At 42.0% G+C, this 26,602-nt stretch overlaps 1 protein-coding gene across 1 annotated transcript; it reads right to left on the bottom strand.

The window, feature by feature from the left end:
- Positions 1–867: 867 nt before the first annotated feature.
- Positions 868–26,587, bottom strand: LOC311062463 (uncharacterized protein). The gene is made up of 30 exons (XM_084081519.1): positions 26,035–26,587; positions 25,348–25,456; positions 25,171–25,257; positions 24,912–24,949; positions 24,715–24,783; positions 24,550–24,577; positions 24,420–24,443; positions 24,211–24,282; positions 23,330–23,469; positions 22,112–22,225; positions 21,467–21,521; positions 20,874–20,921; positions 20,134–20,190; positions 19,669–19,802; positions 18,794–18,904; positions 18,566–18,608; positions 17,922–18,002; positions 16,825–17,400; positions 14,626–15,339; positions 13,968–14,092; positions 13,772–13,870; positions 13,403–13,460; positions 12,925–13,017; positions 10,826–11,263; positions 10,465–10,539; positions 7,537–7,682; positions 4,986–5,105; positions 4,311–4,368; positions 4,092–4,157; positions 868–3,330 (listed from the first exon to the last, which is right to left on the bottom strand). The coding sequence occupies exons 1-30, from the start codon at positions 26,578–26,580 to the stop codon at positions 1,973–1,975; spliced, it is 5,682 nt and encodes a 1,893-aa protein (XP_083937645.1). The 5' UTR covers positions 26,581–26,587; the 3' UTR covers positions 868–1,972.
- Between the last annotated feature and the right edge of the window lie 15 nt (positions 26,588–26,602).

The following is a 26,602-nucleotide window of genomic DNA, read 5'->3' as shown; positions in this document are numbered from 1 at the left end:
CTCTCTCTCTCTCTCTCTCTCTCTCTCTCTCTCTCTCTCTCTCTCTCTCTCTCTCTCTCTCTCTCTCTCTCTCTCTCTCCCTCTCTCCCTCTCTCCCTCTCTCCCTCTCTCCCTCTCTCCCTCTCTCCCTCCCTCCCTCCCTCCCTCTCTCCCTCTCTCCCTCTCTCCCTCTCTCCCTCCCTCCCCCCAATCGGCTAAAATTAAATGTGAATTATCTTTATAGGAGCATGTAACTACTTCTTAAATGGTGGATATCGCCTTCATTCACACTGTACTTTTGAGTCAGACAGTAATACTCCTGAGACAGAATATGACCGTGAGCAAGTGCTAGGACACAGACCTGAAATGTCCTCTACTTATTGCAAAAAACAGGGCAAGTACAATGATGTCAAATGTTTTGGACACATCATAGAAATAATGTATGGTGAAAAAAAATCGGTTACAATTAGTTTGATGTGAAACGATAGTTTGCCTTGGACTAAAGCATGGCAAGCCAATTATAACATTTCATTTAAAAGGGGACAATAAAAAATATTCTAAAACTTCGATGTCAAAATTCAGAACCATAATCCTGTTGCCCTGAGTACCAGCACACACACTCATCAAATATCGTACATGTCCAAAACTGTTACTTTTCAGGATTTCGTGTCAAAAGTAGCAGATCTACAAGTAGATCTCTTACTTTTGATGCTTTTGTGTGACACTGATCAAGCAGGGTGTTAATTTACAAAAAAATACAAAATACAAAAAGTTAGAATATGGTGATAATTTTTTTTTGCCCGACAGCAACAATATACTACTATGTGAACACCAGCACACACACTCATCAACTAGAGTAGTACTGCCTGAATACCAGCAATAGTCACGTGTAGCGCCCATTTTTATTAAGGAAAGAAAGGTATGAAAATACAAAAAAATATAGAAAAATGAAGTAGTTCTGAGATATAAAGTATATAAAGTATAAAAAAGTATACACAATATTAAACATAATCACATATTCTGTGATAATAACTCAGTAACTCAGGCTCAGTATAACATAAAACAAAGTAGTTATGTCCCTATTTGAAAAATAAACAAATAATACCTTTTTTTCAGCTTCCTCAATGTAACACGTCCTCAATGTAAACCACATTAAAACACATTAGCGTAACACAAACACAATAACAGGACATGACCCCAAACATAACCAGCAAGTGGGTCGTTGCTTAACCCACTCAATCCGGGGAACGCATCTGTGTCATTTTAAGATTTCTTTGGCTATTCAAAAATAGCAGATCTACAAGCTCATAGCGCGGCACCGAGTGCCGAGCTTGTAGATCTGCTATTTTGGAAAAATCGTGAACATGTGTGCAAATCTTTGAAAATATACGTATTTTTAAAGCGAACATCTTTAATGTTTTCTAAATCCTAACAGTATGTTGCTATATCAGTGGTGCTCCAACTTTTCCATGTCAAGGACCCCCAAAATTATATGTATTTGGCCGTGCACCCCATCTCAAAATATCTTATTCCAGGGACCCCCCCAGAAGCAAATATTGGAGTTCACTTTAAAAAAATATATATATATTCGAGGATTCACAATTCTTTAAAAAAATGAAGATTTACAAGCTCATAGCGCAGCTGATAGATCTGCAATTTTTTAATAGCCAAATAAATCTATAGTGACACAGATGCATTCCCTGTCTTAATGGATTAAAACAACATGTCTGTACTCCATTACCACTCCAATAACAAATTAAGAGCCATTGCAGAGCCTCCTCTCTCCTGGCTCCTTTGAAAAGCTAAATTACGACTCGTTATGCAATCGATTTCCGGGGTCACTCACGGCTGGAGGACGGGAGGCGAGGCGACAGAAAAAATGAGTCTGAATGTGGACACTCAGGCTGACATTATATGTAAAGTTCTACAGAGGTTAGGTTCAGAGGAAGTGGAATAAGTACCAAATGTTGAGACGAGAGGAGAGTAAAGTAAACTACAGAAGGTTACTATACAGCAGGGCATGATTAGACTGTGGCTGGTGAACAGTCAATTCTGTTACAGGAATCACATCCTGTCCCGTCCCCTGCTGAGGGAGGGGGGTCTGGTTTGGGTACAATCCTCCAGTAGAGCCATCCGTGTAGTTTACATTCTGTGAGAACACAGAGTGCTGGTCTGGAGCTTGGTGAATACCTGCAGGCCCAGTCCCGGACGAATATCCACGTGTGAAATAAGAGTTCTCGGTGACTTGACCGTAAGGATCAACTGGGGCGCCATAATGGCCTGCATCTGTCAGGGGGTTACAGGGGCTCACCGACGATACGTTGATGCCGTAATCGGAACGTTGCTGGCTAGCGGGATAGATAGCCCTCTCTGATTGCTTGAATCGCACCAAAGATATTAATTGTCTTAACTTGTCCATGTCGATGGGTGTTGTTATCGGTTCACTAGAGGGCAGTTCTTGGGGTTGTTCGGCACCAGACAGGGTGGCGTGAAGGTCAGGTGACTCACGTTGGGCCAGGGAAGAACCTGTGAACCAAGGAGTGGTTGACGGCTCAGTAGATACAGCTGAGGCCGGATTTGTGGGAAGGTTCAGCTCTAATTCTGTCTCACGCTGCATTTGTGAGGGCTCACAGTGCGGCACATGAGAAACTAGTGTGGGTTCTACTTTCACTATGGCCACTTGGTTGGGTTCTACTTTCACTTGGTTTAGGGGAGAGAGACACTGACTGATTTCTACGTTCACTGTGTCCACTTTGTTTAGGGGAGTGGGACACTGACTGGTTTCTACTTTCACTGTGTCCACTTGGTTTAGGGGAGTGGGACACTGACTGGCAGTCGATGAGATGGGTGTTATCGGTTCACTAGAGGGCGGTTCTTGGGCTTGTTCGGCACCAGACAGGGTGGCCTGAAGGTCGGGCTGTGACTCACGTGCCAGGGAAGAACCTGTGAACCAAGGAGTGGTTGACGGCTCAGAAGATACAGCTGAGGCTTCAAGGTTCAGCTCTAATTCTGTCTCAGGCTGCATTTGTGAGGGCTCACCGTGCGGCACATGAGAAACTAGTGTGGGTTCTACTTTCACTCTGGTCACTTGGTTTAGGAGAGAGGGACACGGACTGGGTTCTACTTTCACTTGGTTTAGGAGAGAGGGACACAGACTGGGTTCTACTTTCACTTGGTTTAGGAGAGAGGGACACTGACTGGCAGTCGATGAGACGTTCAAATAAGGACCCGAGCGGCCATCACACGTGCCACTGCCATCGGGAGACGTTGTAATTCTTCTCCGTTTGACCGTCTCTGAATCTCCATTCGATGTCACGTCATCCAAACCACGTTTAACTGCTTTTGCCATTTCTGGAGGGATGGGGACAAATATATTAGGATACATAAGTTACAGTACATACAATACTGTCTCACACCCAGAGACAAAATGTAATTCACAAGCATGTCAAACATTCATTCGATACAGCTACGAATGCAGAGGACAGTTACATGATCTGTTACAAATTTCTGCCACTGTATAAATACAAAAAATAAGTTTTGTTCCAGGGACCCCCCAGAAGCAAAGATTTAAGTTACAAATGTTAAAATATATATATATATTCAAAGATTTGCACACATTTTAAAGATTTACAAAAATAGCAGATATACAAGCTCATAGCACGGCACTCGGTAAAAAATAGATATATATATATTCAAAGATCTGCAAAAAAATGCAATTTCTTTTCGAAAATAGCAGATCTACAAGCTCATAGTTTGATTGATTGATTGAATATTTTATTAGGCAAAAAATGTAAACAGCACAATTATATTTATAATACTTTGTCTAAAAGGTCCGTCCAAAAAAGTCCTTGTGGTCTTGTTTCCATTCGGGTCCATAGCATGGCATTCTATGAGCTTGTATATCTGCTATTTTTTAATAGGCAAAGAAATCTAAAATGACACAGATGCGTTCCCGGATTGGATACAGAGGATAACTCCTCTGTGTGAGGAGGGTCTTGTGAACTCTGCTGGTCTGTTCAACAGAAGGCAGAACGACGACATGCTGTTCATCTCATTCTAACATTGTTTTAGAGGAACATAAAGCTTGTCTGTTAGATGGGAGAGGTTCTCACCTGGTGGTTGTGGACAGGAGGAGGTCAGATTCTGCCGTTTCAAGATGTCCTCCAGTATGTGGATGCCTGCAGACAACAATCAATCCACTACAGTTACAGACATTCAAGGACCATAGCTGTGAATAGACAATAGATGTAATGACACCGATATGGTTCATTAAAAAAAAAAGAAGAAAGAAAGTGGCTGAGGACACAAAAACAGATGAAGAACTTCTGTACCTTCACTGAAAGGAGCCACTCGGACTCGATGATATGAGTTCTTGTCAAGCACTCTAACCTTTACAAGAGAAAACATTACAATAGGTAAGTCAAACAAAAATATTAAAGCATATAGTATAGTATATAGTTGTATTTATGACAATGTTTATTAACTCATTCACTACCAAAAAAAACAACCAAAAGGCCCAGAGTGCCAGGATTTCACCATTTTCTTACCTTTTCAAATAGTCACAGAATATTTATCTCCAGTATGATCGATCCCCTGATGGTTGCTAATCACGGAGGGTTTCACTATGCTTCCGTGAAAAAAAAAATGTCATCGCGATTCCCGTTTGCTTGTTATACCCAGTTGAAAATAGCATGTTTCGCTCAAAAATACTAGAAAAAAATACTAATAATAGAGTCAGAATATTTCCCTAATATTTTAACCAGGAAGTGAATGGAGCAGTAAATCTTTGGATCGCGTTATCTCCTGGTTCTGTGTGAAATTTAGAAAAAAACAAAAACATTTGCCTCTCTTCTGATTTCAGGGACATTTTAAATCTCGGGTGGCATTTTTGCCATTTGAATCTGTATAGTTCTATTACAGTTTCACCACCACCTGTAGCACAACGGAGAACCCAGAGCAGAGATTAACTTCATGGTAGCCTATACCATGACAATCAGACTGGTTACCTCAGCATCCCATTGTTCCAGTTTGGCGACGATGTTGACGGCCATATGAAAGCCATCCATCTTCTGTTTCTCATCCAACTGATCCCTGATTCCAGACATTAAACCGGGGCGCGTCTCCCACTAAACACAAACATAACAGCAGACATTTCAGACTGTAGCAACACAGCCACTGCATTATTTGAATAATAAAAAAAAAATCCAATATGCTTATCGCCTTGTTGGTTAATTTGCATAATAATGAATACATTTTAAGATTTTCTTTTTCTTTCTTTTTTTTTATCCCACGATTTTGTAACCCCTTTTTTTCACCCGGTGCCAATTATCTAAGTGATCCTGGGCGCTACACTCCCCCCACCACCCTAAGGAGCCCAGGGCCGAGCCTTCAATGCATGAGAGCCAACTGACCTTCTTGTCACTTGACAGGGGGGAGTTTCCCCGGTAGGGAACACGTTATTCCAACCAGTTCCTTTCCCCTCCATCAGGCGCCCCGGCTGACCAGGGGGAGGCAGTATAGCAACCAGGATTACTACATGTTTTTGTGAGGGTATTAACTACCCTGGGAGAACATGCAAACTCCACACAGAGTAGGCCCTTTCGCCAACCCCACCTAGGGTATGGGCGCTGATGACGCGGAGGAGAAGACACGGCCCCGGCGCACACAGCGTCCCCGGCGGGAATCGAACCCAGGACCTTCTAGCTGTGAGGCGACAGTGCTACCGACTGCGCCACCGTGCCCCCTAGATTTTCTTTTTCTGACAATGTTATGTAAATATATTTAACCAACCTCTTGGTGAGTTTAGACATGACCAAGACAAGAGACTTGAATCACAGACAAAGTTGCAAAGCATTATAAAAGGTGAAAAAAAAAGGGGTCTTGAACATTTTGTCAGTTCAAGCACCCCCTTAGATGAGAGAGAGACAAAGCAGGGACCCCCCATATTGAATACAAGTATGCACATTATTTGCATATTAGAAGTTTTCAAAAATGTCATAAATAGCTTCATTAGACTTGTTTGACAGCACTAAATGCATGTCCCACCGGGTTATTCAATACCTGTCGTACCCGTCTGTCTACCTGTGTCCCTTTTATGCCCATATATGGGTATATATTTGTCTGTCTGTCTGTGTCCTTTTTATGCCCATATATGGGTATTTATTTGTCTGTCTGTCTGTGTCCCTTTTATGCCCATGTGTGGAGTTGTGTGTTTGGCATGCTCAAATAAGGAGTCCAGGCCGCGAATGCTTTTAAGATTTTGAGTTCCTCGGCCATGAACCAGAAAAGGTTGAGAACCACAACAAACACATATCTGACCACAGACATCTTCTATCAAAGCATGAAACACCTGTATATAAGTAGGAGACTGTAAGCAGGAAACTGTGACGGGGCCCCTAACTGCTAGTTGCTCTTCACCGACAGGAGAGGATGTGAAACTGTCTGTGGTCAGGCCTGACATGGTAGTAGCCTGGTAAACCCTCCCTCCGGAAATCTCATTTCAATTCGATTTCAGAAAGGAGTCTGGTCTGAAACGCCTTTCTCCAATAATCGCTCTGCTCGCCGAGCCGACGAGCCTATCAGCGTCGTCGCTCATTGTTCTGTGATTGACAGCGACAGTTGGCCAATCAGGTGGCGAGTTCGAGTGAGCCCGAATGAACCCGAGTGCAGCCTGAGAGCCGCCGAAAAAAGACGAACGGCAGCCATTGTTGTTTGTGCGAGTGCCTTCACTTCTTACTTTCAGTTTTATAACGCTTTCAAACTTCTTTTTTGAGGCACGGAATTTACTTATAAGATATCGTTTGGATAGAATTTAGTTGTTTAACTTCATATATGTGGTCAATTAATCATGACAGAGCCTATTTAAAAATATAAATTTAGAGAACCGGCAGGGGCGGGGAGTGACACGCATGTATCCCAATAAGGCAACCTATTTTCGGCATGGCCGTCCCAAAAGTCCCGTTGCGTCACATAGTCTGGAGCTCGTCAAATTGAACTGCTCATTGGCTGAAGGGGAAAAACGATCATTGGTTGAAGGGGTTGTCAGTCAACGGTATTACTCCCGCCCAACTCCAGCCCACAGCGATTATTGCAGAAAGGCGTTTCAGACCAGACTCCTTTCTGAAATCGAATTGAAATGAGATTTCCGGAGGGAGGGTTTACCAGGCTAACATGGTAGTAGCTATAGCTTCTGAAAGGTTGTGGGTCAGTGAAAGTTTAGAAAAGTGCTGTTTAGAGCAAGTTCTGTTAACGGTTATCAAGACATACTGATTGATTGATTGAAACATTTATTTCAGGGAAATCCATTGAGACCAGGGTCTCTTTTTCAATGGCGCCCTGTGCACAAAAGGAACATTTACAACAATGGTTATACAGACATGACATAGACAACAAGGTACACATAAACATAACAAAATAAACAAGGTTTAAAATATATACATTAAAACCAAATATTACACCAAGCAGGTGCATAGGCTTTCTTCTAATATAAGGTCAGCTAAAAATGTGTTACTGTAGTAAAAATGGTCATATGTGAGAAGTACCGGAGAGGACACTGACCATGTACTTGTGCTGGTGATCGGTGTTGATGATGTGTGAACAGATGTGTTGTTGTTGGACAACACATCTACAGCTACGACACAAGTAGAATGGGACCAGTCTCTCCAATATGTCTCCACACTGGCACTCCAACACCGACCGCAGACCTTGTGTATGCACGCGCACACACACACACACACACACACACACACACACAGATGGATGCTTCTTAGCTACACAACCAAAGTTTGAGGTAAGGACTCTAGTCTTAAGTGACTAAAGACCCTTTCTCCCTTGCATTGAAAGCCGTTAATCTATTGGTAATGTTTCATACTGACATGGAAACAGGATATTTTATATATAATCAACAATTGCCAAAGTAAGTTTCACAATATATTAACATTGACATCAGCCTTTATGATGACTTCAATTCATTTGTGGGTGTGTGACTTGATTGACAGGGTAAAAAAAAACACTTGACTTTGGCTCATTGACTTGGACTTACTTGATGAGACTTGTGATGCAATACATAATTAGTGTGGTTGCCCAACAGGGCAACCAGACTATAGTACTCTATACACTTTATTTATTTATAGATTAACAATTTTCGAACCGCATCTCCTCCCACAGTTTTTATACCCTAATGTTGTGCCATATATCAAAATGACCGTCTTGAACGGGAATCGTGCGCTTGTATTTTGCTAAGAGATTGGTTGAATACTTTAATTGATATTAATTTATTAGTGCCATTAAATGTCCCCATCCACTTTAATGTAAAAGTGAAAAAACTCAAATTCAAGTATTTTTTTCTCAGAAACCTTAACAGCTAGAGTTATCAGATTTGGAGGGATAATTCATAATTAAGTCCCAAATTATTAAAAAAAATATCACACCATTCGGCCTCATGGTGGCGCTATAACAGCCCCCTTTACGTTTTGGCCTGTAACTCTTGAACCGTAGGTCCGAAAATCAAAATTTCTTTTCACCTGGATTCCTTGGGTCACTACGCATCTCCCCATATAGCCCACGCCCATTTGCGTCAGGATAGATTTTTTGATATTGATTTATTTCTGCATTAAATTTCCCCATCCACTTTAATGGGAATTGCAAAAACTCCCATTCAAGTATTTTTTTCTCGGAAACCGTAAGGGCTACAGTTACAAGATTTGGAGGGGAGGTTAATAGTTTTTTGAAAAATTATTAAGAAAATAATCACACCAGTCGGCCACATGGTGGCGCTATAACAGCCCCCTTTACCTTTTGGCCTATAACTCTTGAACCGTAGGTCGTAAAATCAAAATTTATTTTTCCCTGGATTCCTTGGGTCACGACGCATCTTCCCATATAGGCTACGCCCATTTGCGTCAGGATAGATTTTCCGCCATTTTGAATTTTCTTCAAAACACACTTTTTGCTCCTTTTCCTTCAATTTTTTTCCAAATCTCACACAAATCGGTACACGTGATCTATGGACCCATGCGATAAACCTATCCAAGCGGAATTTTGATAGTCCGTACCGTCCGTCCGTAAATGGCTTCCAAAGTTAGCGGGAGGGGCCCGTTTGACCAAAAATGCCATAAATCACGAACAAAACGTCCGGTCAATCCCAAATTTGAATCACATGTCGAGGGTGGTATACTAAACCAATCCCCAAAAGCATTTCCACTTAGACCCATAGGGGGCGCCACGAATGCTCGAAACGTAACCGTTTGATGCAAAAACATGATTTTTGGGGGATCAATCCTCTCAAAATGAAACGCAGGCGATCTCAGGAGTGACGTGACGATGTAATTGGCGCAGTCTCCGACGGTATTCCTCCCGGCGTATTACTGGAGTCCCGACCGCGTCGGCGCAACCACACTCTGCAATTTCCCCGGAATTGCGACGCGTCTAGTTGATACTTGAGGCTAAAATACATGGAGCCCTATTTTGCGCCCAAGACACCGTACCCACTATTTGGGGATTTAGCATGGTGCAAGGGGCGTTTCCGTGGCCAAGTTGCTATCTTCCGACACCAGCCTTATCCCTAAAACACCTTATATTATGCATAGGTGTGATTTGGGCGTAACAATCATGTGCCAGATGCCATTGCCTTTATGAGAGGGCAATGGCTTGCGCCATTATCCCCGATGCAATCTTCCCATCTCTGCCCATGGAAGAGCGACATTGCATTGGAATAAAATTCTATTTCATACACAGAATACCGTTTGGGGACAGCGCAGTGTTGATTTTAACAGCAAATTTTGATTTTGTTTTAGTCATAGTCTTTTGAATAAAATTCCATTTAGTTGTAGTCATATTTTAGTCGACTAATATCATAAGATATAGTCGACTAAAACTACAGTTGATTTTAGATATCTAAAATGTATTTTGGCGGTGCCTTGATGGCGTCGTTATGGCTGATTTTACACTTGGTTGCATGCTGAAAATAGCTGATCTACAAGCCCACAACGCGTCGCAGCGCGACACGTTGTGGGCTAGTAGATCTGCTATTTTCAGAGCGCAACACCCGAGCGCAACCAAGCATAAAATGAGTCTTTTAGTTCTACTGGATCTCTTCTCCACTAGGTCCCTCACTAACATTTTAGTCTAGTTTTTATTTGTTGATGAAATCATCAAATGTCAATATATTTAGTCTTAGTTTTAGTCATCATAGCTTAGTTTTTATTTCGTTTTTATTTAGTTTTCGTCTGTGAAAAAAGGTAGTCGACCAACATTTTTCGTCATCGTTTTAGACGACGAAATCAACACTAGGACAGCGCCAGCTGCCTTGTGCGTAATTAGCGGGTAGCAGCTAGTGCCGAGGGACAGTGCAGGATGGAAGATAAGGCCCTTGGACTTGTTTATACTTGCAAATCCTTTTTGACATCCCTGCAACCAAATGTCAACACAACAAAGGATGTTCATTTGTGCATAATGTGCATAAGGGCAAACATACAGTACACTCACCTACGACTTGCGTTCTCTCAGCTTTTGACAGCTTCACATCAAGGTAACAGGACACACGGCTGGCAATCCTTTCCCCTTTAAGTGACAGGCAAGGGACAGGGAGATCTCTGTTAGTCCCACAGGGGGAGAAAACAATCTGTTTCAGCTTTACCCAGCTGATGGCTGCTCAGATAGCCTAGTTATGATGAGCGCTCTGGGGATGTTTGGGGTTATAAGTGTCTTGCTCAAGGACATTATCGACACATAGCCGTAAATATGGCAACTCATTTAGATGTAGGCCTACGTAGGTTTATGGTTTCCCAAGGACTATAGCCGTTTCAGTGCTTTTCCCACCACTGGCAATGACTCAATCCACACATACCTGATGAATGGCTTCGGTGCACCAGTTGCACCACAGGCTGCTGGTGTCCACTGTCTGGGTCCAAGAACGGCTGTCTATCTGGATGTTCCAGTGGCTTCTGTGTTTCCTCTAGTTTGATGCTTCTTCTCTCCATCGGTTCTAGGTCCTGTGGTTGAATTCCAGGGTCCAGAGGTGCTTTCTGACTTGTACCAGAGTACTGAGGAGCCCAGGGTCGTGTGCCACAGTCCTGAGGAGTCTGCTGCCATGCACCATTACCAGGGTCATGAGGAGTCTGCTGCCATTCCTTGGAATCCTGAAGGTTCTCCTGCTTGACAGAGGCCTCTAGCTTAACGTCACAGCTCTGTGGACCCTCTGGCTGGGTGTCAGTGGGTAAGATGTGCATTGGTGAGGATTCGGAGTCAGTGGCCAAACTATCTGGGCTTTGATGAGTTGCATTACCTATGGAGGGAAGTGATGGTTGGTGGGTTGAATGCTAATAAACATGGTCAGAAACGGATGGAGATGGAGAAACTGATAACATGATAATACGGGCTGACATGACAAGTTGGTCGGCTACCTTTTTTCACTGACAAACTAAATAAAAACAAAGCTATGATGACTAAAACTAAGGCTAAATATAGACTAAAAACTAGACTAAAATGTTTGGGAGGGACTATAGTGGAGAAGAGATCCAGTAGAACTAATAGTCAGGGGATATTAGCAGAATATTTTCCAATCTTGGAATAAATTCCTTACCAAAAAAAATCTTCACCAATGTGTTTGTAAAGGTGTCTAGTAACACATCTCACAAAGACTGAAATTCAGTATCCCTAGGAGATTTTTTGACAGCTCCTTAAAGTTGGGGTACCCACCATAACCTTGTTTAAAAAAAAATCCCCCCAAATTTAATTCTGTTTTAAGTAGCATGTGAGGGGTCCAACTATGGTGTTTTTATGATTCTGAATCCATTGCAATCATTTGTTTTGCACCAAAACCACTCCTTGGGCTAAAAACGGCCATAGCCATGTATACTTTCTGTGTAAAAAGCCCATTGAGATTGGTCCGTTTTTAGCCCAAGGAGTGGTTTTGGTGCAAAACAAATGATTGCAATGGATTCAGAATCATAAAAACACCCTAGTTTGACACCTAACATGCTACTTAAAACAGAATTAAATTTAGATTTTTTTTGGGGGGGATTTTTTTTTAACCAAGGTTATGGTGGGTACCCCAACTTTAAGGAGCTGTCAAAAATCCTCCTAGGGATACTGAATTTCAGTCTTTGTGAGATGTGTTACTAGACACCTTTGCAAACACATTGGTGAAGATTTTTTTTGGTAAGGAATTTATTCCAAGACTTTTTTAATATCCCCTGACTATAAGACAAGTCATCATGGGTGTGCGTGAGTGTCACAGGCCGAAAATAGCCGATCTACAAGCTCACAGTGATCGGCTATTTTCGGCATGCAGCTAAGTGAAAATCATTTCGATAAAACATTTCAGGGGCCTAAAATATGACTAAAACTAGACAGAATTGTATTCAAAAGACTATGACTAAAACTAAATCAAAATTTGCTGTCAAAATCAACACTGCTGACAACCAAAAAACGTTTTTAAAAAAAGGCTTTGCAGTTTGCACCCATTAGCCTATTCCTTAAAGACCTTAGTGCCACACACACACCTTAGCTGGTACAGAGCTAAACGTGTTGCATTCATGCTGATTCACTCAGTGAACCCCACATTGGCTGAAAAACAGCCAGCCTCTGTTTCACAAGGAGTTACTTTTCGATAATGGCTGCGAAAGCCATTTTAGATTGTCTTTCACATGTACAGTAATATGATTGGTCTGTAATTTGTTTACAAAATTTCCATCACATCTTACATTCTTGATTTATGTGTAGTTTTCCATAGGGATGATTTATTTGTATTCTTTTGGACAAGTGGAAATGTATTTTACTTAAGGTAACATGTTGGGCCCTGCTTACACCCCTTATGGCCGCAGGTCCTCTGAGAGGTCTTCTAGCTGTTTGCCTGCATACAAAGTTGTTGTCTTGGTTTGTTCAAGGCTGAATTCAGCTGATGTTTTAACAGTGTTTTACAGACAGGTTGGTACATGTATTTACCATCAGGGTGATGTGAAGGTTCATGTTGAGGATGAGTTGCAGAAGGTAAAGCCTGTGACCTTCTCTGCTGTCTCAGGAGGGGATAAAGGAGGGCTAAAGGAGAAAGAGCACAATAACTTCCAAATCAAAAAGCACAGCAATGTGTTAAACACCGTTGTAGACCAAGGTTATTATAGTTACCGATATCTAAGACTAAAAGGAAAACAAAAGAGAATACTTTGCTCCCTTCTCTTTAATGGTTGTCTTCTAATGTGCTGAGCAGGGAGTTATATATAGCTAAGCCTGAATGCCACAAATCTAATGTAGTATTCACACAATTATACATACAAAATAATAATTTATGAATGAGTTATAGGACTGAATCATTGTTTCAGTGAATGCCAAATTATAACTGTTTTCCACATTATTATGCTTTCCCTGCCTTTAAGGTTGGTCCTGTTGGGCAGACAAAGTACACAGCAAGTGCTCAGGGTTTTACCTGTTGGTGTATTTGCAGTAGACATCTCTTCGTATTCTTCATAACTCAATTCCACAATCTATGCAAAGATAAGAGACAATCACATTTAAAAAAACACGGCCCATTCATACTGGCTGAAGTTATACATTGTGTGTGTGTGTGTGTGTGTGTGTGTGTGTGTGTGTGTGTGTGTGTGTGTGTGTGTGTGTGTGTGTGTGTGTGTGTGTGTGTGTGTGTGTGTGTGTGTGTGTGTGTGTGTGTGTGTGTGTGTGTGTGTGTGTGTGTGTGCCTGTGTGTGTGTGCCTGTGTACAATTTTAGTTTAGTTTATTTAACCCATTTAGACCTGAGGCCAAATTCATAATAATAAGTCATGTAGCTATATCAATCACCTGTGGCACGTTGCCTGTCTCTCTCTTGGCCAAGTCAGTGACAATCTTCTGGAACTCCGTTTCTGATAGATCTGAGGTCAACTCTGGGCACATGATCCTCTAAAATGCATCATTCAGAAGAACATACAGTTAACATGAAGAAAACCAACCAGCTTCCTAAAACACTGCAGCATATATAGATGATTTCATCACTCACCACGTAGTTTAACTCGTGTGTGGGATCAGACATGTGTTGTCTGTAGCAAAGCGGCTTGGTCTTGCACGATAGACAGAACCATGTAGACCTTTCCTCATGCTGGGCTGAAACCATGCGCTTTACACCTGGAAAGGTTCACAAGCCAGTGGTCTGATTAAAGGAACGGTAAGGCAAGAATACTGTAGCAACAAAATTGCCAGGTGACAATTTAACAACTTAAATTGGATAGTTCACCCCCAAAAAAATCTTTCCATCGATTAGTCACCCCATGGAGACTTGAGTGAATGGATATTTTGTTTGTTTTTGTCGCATTCCTAGGCTAATAATTTGATAACCAACGGACCAGTAGGCAGCGGTTCCGGTAGGAGACACAAAGGAGACTCTTTGTGTCTCCTACCGCAACCGCTGCCATTGATCAAATTATTGGCTTAGGAATGCGACAAAAAAAAAAAAAAAATCCATGAATTCAAGTCTCCATGGGGTGACTAAGCGATAGGAAAAAAGTAATTTTGGGGGTGAACTATCCCTTTAAGCCCAAAGTCTCTCATTGTGATGCGTTGTGGGCTTGTAGATGGGCAATTTTAATATTTATTAACAATTTTGCCTATAATGACCTGCCCAATATATGGATGCCAAGGATAAAAAAGGTTATACGCACCCACTGTAGGTCTATTTGTTGTGGATTCGGATCGCCTGGTGGATTCTGATGTTTCCACTGGGCTGCTCTCACAGGTAGATGCAGGATGGGTTGGCGTTTTGAAGGCGACTTCGTCTGTAGGGGCAGCTGCAGTATCACAGGCCTCTGACTCTGTGACAGTGACTTGGTCTGTAGGGGGCGCTGCAGTATCACAGGCCTCTGGCTCTGTGACAGTCGGGCTGCTGGAGGTGGTGGCAGCTTCACCCGAATCGCTCGTAGGATCAGAAGCAGCTTCAGTTACGAGGGCAGAGTCCAGACTTTTCAAGAGAGCGTTCATAGATTGGGAGAAGGCTGAAGTCGCATTTGGTTTAGAGGTGGTCGTAGACGTAGTGGGTTTAGAGATGGTTGTGGTGGATTTGAACATGGGTGGGGTTGAAACGGGGATGTGTGCAGTGGCTTTGGAGTTGGCTGTAGTTTTGGAGTTGGCTGCAGTTTTGGAGTTGGCTGTAGTTTTGGAGTTGGCTGTAGTTTTGGAGTTGGCTGTAGTTTTGCTTGTGCCGTCTGCTCTCAAAGGGGATTTGGCCGTAGCTTTCAGGGACTGTCTGCGTCTGCGTTTCCCCCCCGCCTCTGGCCTGGTGTGTTCACTCCTCTGCCTTTTTCTGGCGGTACGGCTCTGCGTTTCGGCATCACGGTCTCTCCTGACCCGTGGCATGGCGTCCTTGCTGGTCGCACCCCCTGAGAAACAACACAAGGCAAACATACATGATACAGGCAACTGAACAAAAAAGACCGGGAAAGCATCTGTCATTTTAACCATTATCTTCTACTTTGGCTATTAAAAAATAGCAGATATACAAGCTCATAGCGCGGCACTGAGTGCTATGAGCTTGTAGATCTGCTATTTTTGAAAAATCATGAAAATTTGTGCAAATGTTTCAATATTTTTTTTTTGAAAGCGAACGTATATCGAGCGTATATCTTCTATTTTTGAATAGCCAAAGTATAAAATAATGGTTAAAGTGGTTACACAGATGCGTTCCCGGTCTTAATGGGTTAGAAGCAGACTTCATCAGATTAGCTTTATGTCCTGTTTTTTGTTTTCTTAAAAAAAAATGTTATGGTTGTGTTTGTAAATCAGACGACGACGTGGCACTATGGCAACCGGGCGGCCATGGTAAAGTCTTTATCCAGCTTGAGGACACCATTCAAAGTAATAGGGATATAGCGATAGTATAGTATAGTATAGTGATAGAATAGAACAGGGCGACCGTGTCCAGTTCAACGGAGAAGTGGCGCCCCGTTCTATAATTCGGTTCCTCAAGCGATAGTATAGTATAGTATACAGTTTTTATGGTTCAATTTCAGACATTTGATTTGTAAAAAGAAAATCTAAGTGAGCTGAGCAGTGAGCACTGTGATGTCTCAGAGCATAGTTTTGAGGTAGATGTTTTTCTCTCATCCATCTCCACCTTCGAAAATCTAATCAAATCCAAGTCATTTTTAGATTTCTTTGGCTATTGAAGAATAGCAGATACAAGCTCATAGCGTGGTGGCTCCGAGTGCCGTGCTATGACCTTGTAGATCTGCTATTTTAGAAAAATCGTGAAAAGCTGTGCAAATCTTTCAGTACATATTTTTTTTAAGCGAACATTTGTAACTCAAATATTTGCTTCTCGGCGTTCCTGGAACAAAAATATTTTACAAATGTTCGCTTTAAATATATATATACTCAAAGATTTAGCAGATCTACAAGCTCATATAGCTTGTAGATCTGCTATTTTTGAATGGCCCAAAGAAAAATCTAAAATGACAGACATGCGTTCCCGGAATTACTGGGTTAAGAGGAGGTTGTCCTGACAACTGTAAGCTATATTGACATGTCCTCACCCCAAAATCTATTATTTTATTTAAAAAAAAATATATATATTATATATATATATATATATATATATATATATATATATATATATATATATATATATATATATATATATATATATATATATATATATATATATATATATATATATATATATATATATATATATATATATCGATTAAATCAATAAGTTCGATCAACTGTTGAACCCCTAATCTGTGGGAGTGCAAGAAATGTGTTGTATTGATCATTTTGTGTAATGAACTATATGAACTATCAGTAAAGATAATTGTAGAACCATTAATCATGTTACTTGTTAAAATAACTCTGCAGATTCGCACCTTTATGCTTTACACATTGATCACGTGCGTTTGTCTCCGCTGCCACATCACTCAAAGCCTCCGCTGTTTGGTTAACACCGCTTATGTCTCCTGCTACGTCTCCTTCTTTGGACCGTGGTCGTCTTTTTGCCCTCCTCCTCTTGCCTCTCCTCTTGCGTCTCCGTTTCAGACCCGAGGTCTCTCCCGACCCTTGACGTGGCGTCCTCGCTAGTCCTGCGCCTTTCCGCTTCGGCCTCTTCTGCCGCGTCACCGGTCCTTTACCAGGCCTTGTCCTCCTGTCTCTCAGAATGCTGTCTTCTCCCAGTCGACTTGGCAGCCGCCCCCATTTCCTGGTATTTGTCGGCACCTGGCCTACTCTTGACCCACTCTGGACATGTTTCTTTGCCCTTTTCTTTTTCTTTTCAGGACTTTGCTTCAGAGTCTCTATGTCCACACTCATGCCTGTATCTGAGGTGTTCTGAGCGGGACACTTCCCGTCGTGTATATGGAAACGGGAATCTTTCTCACGCACTGCAATGGGCCGTGGAGTGCGATTTCCAAAGTCTTTGTCAATCTCTTTCTGAGATTCTGTAGGGACTGAGAAACAACATGAGGTACAAAAAAAATAATGTAAATAAGGCATAATAAAATCAGGGTTCTGATTAGCTTAAGTCCTGTTTTTATCTTCCATCCCTGGGATACACACTATGTTTTTGCCCCTGTCTGTCTGTCACCTATCACTATACTAGAAGGCTTTACATTTTGGCTCATAACCCTTTGCCCAAGTAGATTTTCCACCATTTTGCATTTTCTTTAAAACAGTGTTAATTTTGACAGCAAATTCTGATCTTTTGAATAACACATCATTTAGTTTTAGTCATATTTTAGTCATCTGAAATTGTTTAGTCTTAGTCAACGAAATGAACACTGCTTTAAAACAAACGTTTTGCTGCTCCTCATACAGACTTTGTCCAAACTCAGAGGCTCAGTAGGTAGATCTTGCTCCGAACCCCTAACTGCTCCCGATGAGCAGGTTGGTAAACACATTGTAAAGTGCCTTGAATAAAGGCGCTACAGTATATAATATTTACCAGACCAAAACCTTTGACTTGTCTTACCCAGTTTCTCTCCCACCAGTAAAACAGGAACAAGCTGCCCATGTCCCTCTCTCTTCTTTATCCCTTTCAGCGTCTTGACAGCTGGAACACATACGTATGTGTAAGACACCAACGTCCATCATAAATGATATATAGACAGTACTGTACACCAGTGGTTCTCAAACTTTCAAAAAATAGCATTGAGCTTGTATATCTGCTATTTTTGAATAGCCAAACTATAAAATAATGGTTAAACTGATTGTGACACTATATTAACTAATTTTGCTGGGGACCCCCTGGCACCCCTCGACGGACCCCACTTTGAGAACCAGTGCTGTACACCATGAGAGACATAGGGAGGGAAACCTACACCATCTGCTAGTTGCATTCACTTATATAATAATAATAATAATAATAATAATAATAATAATAATAATACCACCACTGGAAGTGATTTTTGTGATCTGATTTAAATCAGTCTACAAAGTAACTTCAGTGCATTTCCACTTAAATCCCAAATGTAAAATTAGTTGCATTCAAATTACGCATATTTGTGGCCCTGGGCCAGAGGGCATGGCCTGTCACAGAAACTATTCAGAACTTCCGAACCTGAAACCTACAACACTTTTATTGTGGACCCATGCAGGAAGAAGTGATTAACTCACCATTTCCATACGGTGGCCATATGGGGCTGTGATATGTCACTTTCTGTAAGACAGAAAATAGAGAGATGTTTGTGTCCAGTACAGTATGTTGAAATGGAACAGATTTCTGAACTTAATTCATGATATTTAATATCTGGCTCACGAGGGTAGCCTCGTGAGCCAGACTCTGTCCCACTAACTACTGTACACAATTAGGTTGGAAGAGATTTTGTGATGTGTAGAATGTACCTGAATACAGCCAGTGGAGTGGATCTCTGCTGCCTGCTTTGCCAAGTCCAGCAACTTCCAAACGGGGGTTTTCTTTGCTTCAGAGTCCAGGGAGCCAGGGTGGGCTTTTTGCTGCAACACACACACACACACACACACACACACACACACACACACACACACACACACACACACACACACACACACACACACACACACACACACACACACACACACACACACACACACACACACACACACACACACACACACACACACACGATAAAGTGTTTTAAAACCATAATCACCAACATCTAATAAACAGTCAAATAAAGTGTCATATAATAAAGTTGACTGATGGTGAACTGCAGTTACATACTGTGTGTGTGTGTGTGTGTGTGTGTGTGTGTGTGTGTGTGTGTGTGTGTGTGTGTGTGTGTGTGTGTGTGTGTGTGTGTGTGTGTGTGTGTGTGTGTGTGTGCGTGTGCGTGTGGTACAATCTCAGGGATGAATTTGTGCAATTAATGTTGACCCTTATCTGACGTGGAGTGAATTTATACAGTTTATTGGCATGTTACAGTCAGATAGACTTCTCGGACCAGTGCTTTATATTATAATATAACATAACATAATCATTTATAATATAACTATGTGTCTGCTTGAAATCCTTCTAACAGACACATGAAGATGTTATTTGGTGAACAGTGGGGTTGGGGGGGCTAGCCAATAACAAGACACAGGCATTGCACTTGTTCATGTTTGTTGCAGCTGATCACAGGATAAGCGAGGCCAAGTCAAAACCTTTGACAACGGATTTCATCGTCGTGGAATTCATCTCTATCACCGCTTGTCACAAAAGGAGAGACGTGGCCATTTGAGGACGTTATTGCACTCACCAGAAACACTTTGATGTGTTCAAAGCTGAATACGTGGGAGGAGAACTCAAGTTCATTCAGCATCCTCTCACAGAGTAAACATAAGGATCCCGGCGGCCCTCTGTCGGTTTTGTAATGAACCATGAACTGCAGACCTGGTAAGGAAAGAAGACACCCACAAACACAATTTACACAAAATCATTTAGACAAGTCCACCAGAGGTTAGAAATACAGTACGTCTAATATAATGTCTGAGTGAGAGAGAGAGAGAAATGTATCTTTCCATTCCCAAAACATATACAGTATACAGAGAAATTGGGCATATTGATTTGGGCATAGTACGAATGGTGATGAATCATGATTTATTGTGATGAATTTAAAAGTTTTCTAGTTATAGTAATAGCAATAGTTATGATTATAGTTATGGGTATAATTATATTGATCGTGCTTGGTGTGGACATCCCGTTAAGTGGCGGTAATACTCACCCAGCTGAGGAGATGTGTGTCTGTCCTGCAGCTCATCAAGTGTGATGATGTTTGGAACTATATGCATACACACAAAAACAGAACATGTGATAATAATGAAACACAAACCTTACTAAGCTAATGAACTGTTATATTGAAATAAATTCAGTGTATCGATAGTTCATATAGGCACGGAAGGCAGGAGGTTTACATGCTATCTCATTTTCCCCGGACCCCCCCATTAATACGTTAACAAGCTAATTCATGCGTACTCCCAGTCTCCCACAAGTCAGTACGTTCAACCTCACTTCATTCTCATTCACTACAAGCCAACTCACTCACGCCCTCATTCCCACAGAGCAACTCTCACAGAGGCGGTTCATTTAAGCAGCCTCTGTTCACTGTTCATTCTACGTGCTTTGCTGTCAAAGCGGTTGTTCAGCTGTCAGTTCCCTCCATCTCCCCGGCCTCCTCCCTGTGGCATTTAGTTCATATTGTTAATAGGATGATTCTATGGATTGTGCTATGACCATGATATGTGGTATTTAATTATGCATTGAAGGTTCAATGTTATGTTCATGTAATAACTGTATTTCATGCTCTGCTCGGGGTTTGTGATTTCAGATCTGTGTCATGCTTGCGCAGGTAATCTGTAATATCACATGAAAAGAGTCACACCGCCAAACTGAATGCAATATCATTGCAATAAATGGTAAATGGTTAATAAATGGTTATGAGCTGAAGTGTGTAAATGAACTAACCTTCATGTTGCCAGTCTTTGCAGAAGTACTCCTCAAGAACCTTGCACGCTGTCAACAAATCATTAGAAACCATTAGTCATATTCTATTACAGTGACAGAGACAGTGGTTCTCAACCTTTTCTGGATTTCCGTGGAACACCCATTTAAACACAGCAGCCAATACCAGAAATCCTCAATACTAAGAGCAGTAAAAGGCAAGTATAAAAAAACTGTTGGGGGGTAATGCCTTGCTAGAAGACTCGTCTAGGTCAAGTTGTAAATTGCAGACAGGTGCTCTTTTATGGTGGTTTTGAAGGAAGGTAGGGAGTCAGACTTTTTGATGGCTGCTAGTAGGACGTTCCACATTTTGGTGGCATAATAGTAGAATGAATTCATCCCCATGATTGTGCCAAATCACAATGAAAAATATTTTATCAAGGTTTTTTTTCTCCATTTTTTTAAACACATTTGTTTGTAATATTAATGTTATATTATCATTAAAATCTTTGTGTTTTGCCAATTATTTGGAGCCCACTTGAAATACTGTCACGGCCCACAGGTCTAGAACCACTGGTTCAGTGGACAGTGGCATATGATGACAATCCAGTACTCACCATGCTCATAGTTGTCACTGAACAGGCAAAAGATCCTGCTCGGGAGATCAATTATCTGAAAATAAACAAGTAAATCAATAAATGAAATGATCCTTCTATGAATCATAACATCTCTGCGTGTGCGTGTGAATGTCACCAGCATTATCTCGAGATCCGCCCTAGCGAGCGACTTCACACTCGGCATGCGTGTTGCCAAGGACCCGAGGGAGTGATGTGCCGAGTGGGAAGTCAGTCGCATTGACAGTTGTCTAAAAAATATCGAATAATAAGCAAATGCCCATATATGGAGTACCCTGCCTGACGTCATCAATATGATGGACTGGACTCCATATTTGGGCATGCCTGCCTGACACACAACTTCAAGGAGCACAGTCAGACAGGTACAGAAATCTCCATATATGGGCACAGACAGACAGACGGGTACAACGGGTATGCATAACTGCATACCCGTTGCATAACTGAGTGGGGATGCATTTGCGCTTGCTTCGTTCCCGACATGCATTGTTCCCGAGTAGGCTAGTTCATAATAATAATAGTAATAATAATAATACGTTTTACAGCACAGGCTGCAATACATCACACTCCTTATAGCACAACCTTACATTAGGATCAATGACTTTCAATGTACTTTGTTTGCCATTGTACCTTGATCACCATGTGTCCAGGTCCTTGAGCATTCTCCTCCTGCCAGGCCAAAGATTCCCAATCACACTTGTTCAGCTTCCAGGCAAATGGCAGTCGTGCAGGATTCTGGTGCATCTACAGCACAAACCCAATGAAATAGAACAAATATTATGGTATTATTTTACCACTGATAAATCCATGCTCGGTTTGTGGTATGAGGCTCTGTAACCTATAGAGTAAGCATTGAACCGTTGAATGACATTGTCTATGACTGTGGTCCAATTAAAAACAGTGAAGTATTTGTAGAATTTGCGACTCCTGTTGTGACGTCCACTGTACATGGGCGACCCACCGCAATTTTAATATAGGAGGATATATACTGTATATAATACTGTATATATGTACATGCACTGCTCAATAAAACTGCGCAATGGATTAAGGGATTTAAGCATTCCCTTAATTGTTAGGAGAGACCCTGGAGATGCAAGTAGTGCGTAAAACAAGCAACGCGGCTAACAAGAGGGCGGAGGAAAAATGTTCGTCGACTACCTTTAATTTCACTGACGGAAAAAAAAGAAAAACGAAAGAAAAAACTAAGATACGATTACTAAAACTAAGACTAAATATATTGACAATTTTGTCAACAAATAAAAACTAGACTAAAATGTTAGTGAGGGACTAGTGGAGAAGAGATCCAGTAGAACTAAAAGACAAGTAATTTTAGGTTTGGTTGCGCACGGGTGTTGCGCTCTGAAAATAGCATATCTCGCCTGGTGAGCTTGTAGATCGGCTATTTTCAGCACGCAACCAAGTGTAAAATCAGCCATTAAGACGCCATCAAGGCACCATCAATCAACTGTAGATTTAGTCGCCTATAATCTTATGATATTTAGTTGACTAAAACTAGACGAAAACTAAAACATTTCAGATGACTAAAATATGATTACAACTAAATGGAATTTTATTCAAAAGACTATGACTAAAGCTAAATCTGCTGTCAAAATCAACACTGGTATAGATAGACGGTGGGCCAAACCGGATCCACTGTGGTGGATTTAAGCCCTTAAACTCTTGGCCGGGTATATTTCTGAGGATGTAACCAAGGAAATGCAGTGTAGAGTGAGAAGTCGGATCGGATGATGGGTGGTTCTCTAGAACCTGCCCGTTCCGAAGAGGCATGCTTTGTGATAGGCATCGCACAAGTGCAACCAAAAATGAGCAGAAACAAAAATGACTCACCAGAGTCTGTTTGATGTGTGTTGGGTCACACAGATGGGCTCTGAACTTGGAGGCAGGGAACGTACACTTACAAACCAGGCACATGTACCGAGGCATCCTGCTAGCTCGGGTGCAGACACACGTCACAATATGAAGGAGACCTGTTCCAAAAGAAAATGCTCCATTCATTATTATTGACGGACAAGAGTCATTTGCAGATACGCCTTCATCTCCTCCAGGCTGGATTACTGCAATGCACTACTCATCGGGATCCCTAGTAGCAAGAGCATCCAAAGGCTCCAATACATCTAAAACAGCGCTGCTAGGGTCCTGACCAGAGTGCGAAAATATGATCATATCACACCCATCCTCCGCTCACTTCACTGGCTCCCCATCTCCTTCAGGACCGAATACAAGACACCCATCAGTGCATTTACGGCAACGCCCCCCCCCCCCCTACCTCAAAGAACTCCTGCAACAACCGCTCCAACAACACCAACCTTCTCGTTGTCCCTGACACCAACCTCCGCACCATGGGCGACCATGGTGTGTAACAGAAGGCCTTCTGTTACACAAACCTGTTAAAAACCTACCTTTTAACCCATTGAGACCTGAAGCCGATTCTACATGTCTCCTAAATCTCAACAGTATTCTCAAAAACGTACGTTTCTATATCAGTGGTGCTCAATCTTTTTAATGTCAAGGACCCCCAAAATTATATGTATTTGGCCGCGGACCCCCATCAAAATATTTTGTTCCAGGGACCCCCCCAGACGCAAAGATTTGAGTTAAAAATGTTCGCTTTAAAAATATATATATTCAAAGATTTGCACACATTTTCACGAATTTTCAAAAATAGCAGATCTACAAGCTCGTAGCGCGGCACTCGGTGCCAGACTCACCGATAACTGGTTCAGTCCGCTGCTTTTTCTTGATGTACTGGCATTCATTCATCAATATATTACTGAAGGACCCTAAAAATGAAAGAAACCTTCAATTAAGCTTTACAACACCATTGTCTGATAGTTTACAAGATCTCATTTGGAATTCCTCTCCACAGCATCTCTGATAACCCAACATATTAAACAAGTAGAATAATGATAAATCATACCTGGTTCATACTCCAGTTCATCTGCTGTGATTGTAGAACAGAGGGTTAAGAATAAACAAGATGCATTAATGTCACATACAGTACATGTGGACAACAACAGACCATGAGATAACAGGGTTTACTGTAGTACCTTCTGTCACAAAGATCGTCTTCATTTTCTGTGGACGGACAGACAGACAGACAGACAGACAGACAGACAGACAGACAGACGTTTTATTGTGACACATTTCAGCAGGTTCTGGTCAGGTCAATTCATTAATATTCTAATTTGTGAACATATGAAAATATGGCTCACCTGCTGGTGTTTCCCTTCTTTCGCGTGAGCAAAATATTGTAATGTAGTATTGAATATGACACCGCAGACCTGATCGAGAGTCAAAATAAGTGTCATCTGTACAATATTACCTTAGATATACTTCATAGAGAAGAGAAGCAAGGACAGTGTGGCAATGATGCCAAGATTATGGTGGTGAGAATAGAATTCATATTCACCTGGCAGCTCAGTACGCAAGACGTGACTGGATGCTTTGCTGTCAAAAGAAAGAAAGAAAAAAATGGTACTGTATGCAGATGTATAAACTTAAGACATGGACATTTAGAGATGTTTAACCACACACACACACACACACACACACACACACACACACACACACACACACACACACACACACACACACACACACACACACACACACACACACACACACACACACACACACACACACACACACACACACACACACACACACACCTTCTTTCAGCTTGGAGACTGTAGTTGGAGCCTCAGTATTGGTGGGATGATGTGCTGTCATTTCACCACCAGGGGGCTCAGCAGTAGCTTTAAAACGACAGAAAAACAATCGAGATTGAGAAAATACCCCACAAATAGCTTGATTCTTGATTCGTACCTGTTCGCCTGCAAGCCTACCATGTGTGGCTGTGCTGGACGCAGACTGGTGGTGGGGCGTGGGCGACTGCGAGGGTCCCCGAGTGGCTGGTGGCGTCTGTGACCGCAAGCGTCTGAGAACGACCCTGGGCTGAAGGAAACAATCCATCAAAAACAATAAAGCGGTTAGTCGCGTGACGATGATGGCTGCCACTACTGCAGAGGTCTTCAACGTTTTCAGGCCAAGGACCCCTTAGCTGAGAGAAAGATGAATCAGGGACCCCCCCCATTACATATTTGTATAAAATTGTGTTGCAGATTTAACTTTTTCATATGTTTCATAGAACACTTCATAGCCTTGTTTGACAGCACTGTCATCAGTGTTGTGTAGGATTCATGTTAATGTGTATTTTCAGACCTTTCACTCTCTATACCAAACCTCTTTGCCAAAAATAGCAGATCTACAAGCTCACAACGCCTCGCGCTAAAGTTCTCCTCAGAATAGGGATACTAGGGTTCAAGTGGTTCATGCAAAAAAAGTATCCTATCACACAAAGATTTGGCAGCCCACTGTAGAAACTCTGAGGATTCCCTAGGGGTCCCGGGCCCCAGCACCATTTCTGAGCTCAATTTCAACTCAATCAGCAACCAACTAGAACACTATAAAATTTAAGCTGATAAATAGGTAGGCCTACTCTCCACTGATTGGCTGAAATTGCAGCAACTCACCTGAAACACTCGTAGCTTTGACGGCAGGCTCAGATTCTTCCCAGCTGGATTTGTTCTTGGTTTAGAGGTAGTTGTAGATGAAGAGGGTTTGGAGATGGTTGCGATGGATTTTGAGGATTCGGAGATGTCTGGAGTTGTATTTGTGGAGGTCGCAGTAGGCTTGGACATGACTGTAGTGGAATGGCAGACCGTTGTACTTGGTTTAGAGTTGCTCGTAGATAAAGAGGGTTTGGAGATGGTTACGAAGGATTTGGAGGATTTGGAGATGTCTGGAGTTGTATGCATGTACATGACTGCAGTGGAATGGCAGACCGTTGTACTTGGTTTAGAGGTGGTCGTAGGTGTAGTACATTTGGAGACGGTTGCGGTGGATTCAGACGTGGCTGGATTTGCAACCGAGGTAGTCGGACTCAGGTGTGACATGGCTCCAGTGGATTTGGACAGTTCGGTTAATTCACCTGCTTTCAAAGGGGAATTGGCAGTAGCTTTCGGGGACTGGCTTGTGGATGACTGGCTTGTGGCGGTAGCTTTACCCGAAACCCTCATGGCTTCAGAAGCAGCTCCAGTT

The sequence above is a fragment of the Gymnoscopelus microlampas genome (genome assembly GCF_963454915.1).
Source record: "Gymnoscopelus microlampas genome assembly, chromosome: 15".
Taxonomy (NCBI): Eukaryota; Metazoa; Chordata; class Actinopteri; order Myctophiformes; family Myctophidae; genus Gymnoscopelus; species Gymnoscopelus microlampas.
This window is presented reverse-complemented; position numbering and strand designations above follow the sequence as displayed.